Source organism: Magnolia sinica, chromosome 11 (genome assembly GCF_029962835.1).
Source record: "Magnolia sinica isolate HGM2019 chromosome 11, MsV1, whole genome shotgun sequence".
NCBI classification, from domain to species: domain Eukaryota; kingdom Viridiplantae; phylum Streptophyta; class Magnoliopsida; order Magnoliales; family Magnoliaceae; genus Magnolia; species Magnolia sinica.
Genome location: NC_080583.1, coordinates 2,727,219 through 2,733,218, shown reverse-complemented (window position 1 = coordinate 2,733,218; position 6,000 = coordinate 2,727,219). Strand labels below are relative to the sequence as shown.

Genomic DNA, 6,000 nt, shown 5'->3' with positions numbered 1-6,000 from the left:
CGTGGTGGGCATTATGGGGCGAAAGGAACAAAAGGCTCTCTCAGAACACTTCAAAATCTCTCAAGGCGGTTGTTGACTCTTTTTTTGTTAGTTTTGGAATGGACCATCTTTTGTGTGAATTGTTAAATGTTGGGTGCTTGTTGGGCGGGCTCTTTTTTCTTAAATTTTTTTTTTTCCCTTGTATTCTTTTTCCGTGTTGTTTCAGCTTGCAGGCCTTCAATAAAATTTCCATTAATCTTAAAAATAATAAATTTTTTTTTTTTAAAAGGAATCCCTACAAGAAAATCGTCCACCACTGCCTAAAAGAAAGTCCTGTTAAAATTATTCAATGCAGTTTCTATGTTAGAGGTGCGTTTGGGTGCAGTACCTAATTGAATCAAAATTATCAATCTAATGAAGCTGAAGTAACCAAATCATAATTACTTCTTTAGAGTTCATATTGAGGGACTAGGCCCCAAAATTGCAATTATGTTAGTTTAAGATAGGATTTGAAAGAAAAGCAACTGCAATTCAAGGACTCTAATTCTTATTAAACTTGGTGTTTGATATCCAACTCATGTGCATGTCCAAATACAGCCTAACAAAAAGAGAAGTGTGAAGGCCAAGAGAGATGGCCTCGGGAGGTGTTGGGTTAGAATCCCGGTCTCAGTCGCAGCTAGCACTGCACACATGTGCAGGTCCAGGTTTCCCTAACCAAAAAATCAGGCTAATATGATAATTGGGTGGGCATGCTGTATGTTGGATTTGGCCTCATAGTCAACTTTTTTTAACCGTCCCTTTCATCTGATCATGTGCAGCTCACTTGATGAGCGGATTGATTTCCAGACAGGGTGCATGCATGGTGGAGTCCATATGATGTATAGACTGGATCTCGAACACATGCCACATGGGCACATGTGCCTGTAGTACACTTAGCAGGGGTCTAACAAAAAGTTCAAACGAGCACTAGTGTGCTTAACAAAATGGAAGAGAACATCGAGATCATCATGGCCTATTGAGCTGAAACAGACACTCAAGAGAGACGACCAACCCCATGGATACCCAAATTCACATGTGATGATGAGCAGTCGATGTGCTCATCATCATCTTGATTTTTGGCTAAAGGAAGAAATTCACAATACTAAAATCAATCGCCAGCTACATACATTTCTAGTAGAAGATGTTGAGAAGTGCCACAGACACACGATGGGAAGATAGAAAGTGTTCAAAGCTCTGACCTCAACGCTTGGAGAACTGTGGGGCCTTTCGGGCCTTCTTGAGCCCAACTTTCTTCCTCTCGACGACTCGGGAGTCTCTGGTTAGAAGACCTTCCTTCCTCAAAGCCACCCTATGGTTCTCACTCACCTTGAGCAAAGCACGTGCAATGCCAAGAGAGATGGCCTGAGCTTGACCTGAGAGACCGCCCCCATGAGCTTTAACAAACACATCATAACTGCTTTCGTATCCCAAGGTTAACAAGGGTACTTTGAGATACATTAGCCATAGCGGATTCCCTTGCATGTATTCCTGTCATAGCAGAAGCCCGCCCATACAAAATTAGAATATGTAAATATGGAATGGGTAAAAAAGGAACTAAAGAGTCTCCTAACCAGGCCATGTGGATCACTGTGAGACCCACTTCAGAAGGTAGGGAAGATAGGCCATGGGTAGTCCTCTTTTTCAGTAAGACAATCTGAACCATTTGAAAAATGGACCTGAATGTAAACCATTTGCCATTCTGTGATTTAAGTGACCATGGATTGAATGGACAGGATCATTTGTGACAACTCATACTTTGCTCATTGCCATGGACAGTCCTCTTTTTCAGTATAGAGGATCTTAACCATTCAAAAAATGGACTTGAATGCAAACCATTTACCATTCTGTGATTTAACTGGCCATAGATTGAATGGCCAGGATCCATTGTGACAACTCATACTTTGCTCGTTGCCTATTAGTAGTGGGACCTACCTCTTGAAATGTTCCGATCACTCACATGGCATAGCCAAATTAGCGTGCTACAAATTCACATTAGTAGTCCATGGGCTACAAGACTGGCCTTATTGATATAAAACAATGTAAGGGCACATTCATGGCCAGTAAAGGTATTTAGGATGAGCATTTCAGTGACTTATCCATGATTAAAAAAATAAATATTAATGCAATGAATTGCTCTAGCAAGAGCTCTTGGAAAACTATGCATTATATTAAGAAGACAGATCCTACTGATTAATATTTAGTATTGATATGCAACAACTTTAGTGAAAATAACCAATGCCCTTCCATCCAACTGTGTTTGCTGCGTGATGGAGAGCAAAAACTGCACCATGCATATTCCATTTTTCTCAAATCTCATGTTGCTTTTCTGACCCAAATCAATTTTCATTTCCTAGAGGAATTCCAGCCATCCTGCTTTGTAATCCAGACCATTGTCACATTGAGTCAGGCCATTGATGGAGAATGATATTTAAAATAAAAAATAAAAAATCTACCAGATTGGAAGGCCCAGCAACTGATATCAGGGCCTTTTCAGCTGAATGCGGACCATTACTGTGTCTCTCTTCTTAATGATAAATCTATAGGACACAAGCAGAGGCTAGGTTGTTTTATCAAGGAGATTTTTGAGGCATTGTTCACCAATGGTGGGATACAATCATACAACCAATGTTTAAAGTATCGTCTGAAACCAGTATGGTATCGCCTACTATGTACAGGTATCATCCATGAAAGAGACGACTGTGTCAAACTGCATCAGCCTAAGGCAGCCCGATACAGGCGATACAGGGGGACTCGCCTGGGGACCAAAACTGGTAAGACTCATCCTGATTCGGTCTGACTCAGTCCAGTATCCAGTGTGGTAACTCGCTTCATTTCAGACTGAAGCAGATATGACATGAATGATGCCAAGTCATGTAGGATGATTTTTCAAACCATGCACCTACTAAATTCAGACCCTGCAAGTCTATAGGACTGGAATAAGCTACGGAGACTTTGAGAGCCTCCTGACAGCCCCACCAACTTCAATCTGGATAAATTCTCATATATGGCCCATCCACATTTGAGGTTCATACTATCAACTGTTTGGATCGCTAAATCACAGGCCCTGCTTGCCCCAGTTCTACAAAGTACAAACCAACCAGAGCAGCACTAGACAACCTTTCCGCCTAAGAGATTGTACAATATCATCTGGGCTTTCAATTTGTACAATTGGGGCCCATTGCTCGCTAACCCAAACCATTGATAGTATAGGCCACACTTGGGACACAGCATTAAAAACATTCCACATTGTACTTGGGGCCCTCCCTACTTTGGACATGCCATCTAATTCATCCAGAAAATTCATTTGACAAGTGACCAAGATAAACGAACACCCAAAAAACAGTAACTCCAAACCTCAGGTGGTCCACAACACATGATTTTAAAGGTTTTAGGCATGATCTTACATAGTGTGTCACATGAATTTTGGATCAACCTGAGTTGTGCGATCCAAGGAGACTTGGGCAGGGCGGAATGATGGATGGGTTGGATCCAGTAAAAATCATGGTGGCCCCCACACATTGATTTGTAAGTTAACCTTATCCTTCATTAGATCCATCCTCAAAGAAATATGCTTGCGGAGAAAAGGGGGGGTTGTAGGTGATCACTTCTCTTTACAATTTCATCACAGTATTAAGTAGGAAAGAAAGGGGTTGTATCTATCAACCAGGTGGGTGTAAATACCAAAAAATCTATAAAAATTTCATACTTTCCTAAGGGGTTTGATGGCAGATTTACAAATCTGGTCTATTCTCAGTCAGATTGTTGTGTAACTTTATTCGGCATAGGAGTCCCAATGAATCTGGCAGAGGTCGCAGTTATGCCTGGTCGTATGGTGCCCCAACAAAGGTTTCCGCTTTTGCGTGGCTGCTAGTGGGTTGCAATAGAGTCCTCGCAGTTCATAATCTTCAAAAGCACAATATGGTCCTTCCTAATATTTCCCTTCCATTTATGGAGGAAGCTAAATCAGTTGGTCATCTTTTCATTTACTGCCATTTTGCTGCCTTCCTGTGGGGTCCAACATTCTTCGATTCTTCAACGTTTCCTGGGCTATGCTTGCCTCTCCAGAGAGCCTCTTATCTTTGTGGCATGAAGGCATGCCAGAGGGGAGTGCGAGGCAGAAGTGGAGATTATCTCTTCTAGCAGCATCGTGGACCATTTGGGGAGAACTTAACAACTGCCATTTTAGGAATATTGCGGCTCTCTGTCCTCGGCTCTTTCAAAAGTGTTCTTGCTGATTAAGGAATGGGAACCTATGTGATAGTTGTACTGGCTTTTTTGTTTTTTGTTTTTGTTTTTGTTTTTTTTTTTTGTGCTCCTCTGTGATTGTATTCACAGTATTAAGTAGGAAAGAAAATGGGTTGCATCTATCAATCAGGTGGGTGTAAATATCCAAAAAAATAAACGAGAATTTCATACTTTTGCAAGGGGTTGTAGGTGATCAGTACTCATTTCATCACATTATTAAGTACTCTTTACAATTTCATCACATTATTAAGTACGAAAGAAAGAGGTTGCATCTATCAATCAGGTGGGTGTAAATATCCAAAAAAATCAACAAAATTTTCATACTTTCGCAAGGGGTTGTAGGTAATCAGTTCTCTTTACAATTTCATCACAGTATTAAGTACGAAAGAAATAGGTTGCATTCATCAATCTGGTGTGAGTAAATATCAAAAAATGGGGAAATTTTCCACACCTTGGCGTCGCGGTAATTGATGATGATCTTTCCAGTCCCTTCCTGAAGAACTACGCGTGCGATCGCGCACTTCCTGCGGCCCGTCCCGATGATCCTCTGCGCAGCGAATCCTCCAGGAAGCCTCGATTTCACGTACTTCTCGATACTCGTCGTCTCCAAATCAGCAGGCGTGGCTGCCACCGCAGCGGCAGATGCGGCGACGACGACGAGGGGGGTTTTCAGGGCGAGGGCATTTTGGGGATATTTCTTTTGGATGAAGGTGAGGGTTTTGGGCTTAGAAGATATTTGGGAAGAGAAGGAGAGAGCTGCGAGAGAGGATGAGAGAGATGAGATGGAAATTGACATTTTTGCCCCTGCGAGACCCTTCTCCTGTTTTTTCTAATGTATGGAAGGGTTTTTGAAGAAGATGGGGAACGGATAACGCCGCGGGAGGGATTGGTGCGTTATGAACCGTGGATTTCCGAAAATCTCCATGGGGTCACTGTGATGCGTTTGTGGAATCCATTCCGTCCATAATTTGAGTCAGATAATTTAGGTGTAGAATTCAAAAAATAGAGCTGATCCAAATCTAAAGTGGGCCACACCACATGGAGAAGTGGGGATGAGGGCGAGATATCTTCTACCTTCTTGTGGCCTACAAAAGTTTTGGATCAGGTTGATTCATTTTTTTCGTTTCAAAACATCAGGGATCTACTTATGAACGGGTTGGATGACGTATAAACATTACGGTGGGCCACAAGAGGGTTTAAATGGAGGGCGTTCCTGTGCTCACTGTTCCTTGTGGTGTGGCCCAGTTGAGTCTTGGATCAGCCTGTTTTTGAAAATCGTATTCTACCACGAGCTGGCGAAAATGATAGACGGAGTGGATGTAGCGAAAAAAATCACGATGGGGCCCACAGAGCTCTTTGTTGCACGTGCTCCTGTGTACGGGGCCGGAGGGTTTTGCACTCTGATAAGTGGGGCCCATACCTCGATAATCCAGACCATTGGGTTTTTTTTTTTTTTTTGGCAGTTCACTATGGATAAGGATTTCTGCAAAAATCTCGTCGAGAGGACGATCATGATAAAGTTTATCTTCTCTGGAACTTTCCCATCTAGGAGTTTTTTGGGTTATGTTCCATCCACGGTTGGAGTCAACCAACCAACGGTCTTGATTACCGAAATTTAGGCCCCACCGGCTAGAATTTAAAACCAAGGTATCTTCCCTCTCCCCATACGTATCAAGGTGCCACGTTTCCTAGGGGATCCCAGTCGTACCTAGAAGAGCTTTCAAGTTTCCAAACTAT

General features: G+C 42.3%; 1 protein-coding gene across 1 annotated transcript; it reads right to left on the bottom strand.

Moving 5' to 3' along the window:
- Positions 1–1,036: 1,036 nt before the first annotated feature.
- On the bottom strand, positions 1,037–5,120 carry LOC131218563 (small ribosomal subunit protein uS9c). Its single transcript, XM_058213175.1, has 2 exons — positions 4,715–5,120; positions 1,037–1,506 (listed from the first exon to the last, which is right to left on the bottom strand). The coding sequence occupies exons 1-2, from the start codon at positions 5,057–5,059 to the stop codon at positions 1,219–1,221; spliced, it is 633 nt and encodes a 210-aa protein (XP_058069158.1). The 5' UTR covers positions 5,060–5,120; the 3' UTR covers positions 1,037–1,218.
- Positions 5,121–6,000: the final 880 nt, after the last annotated feature.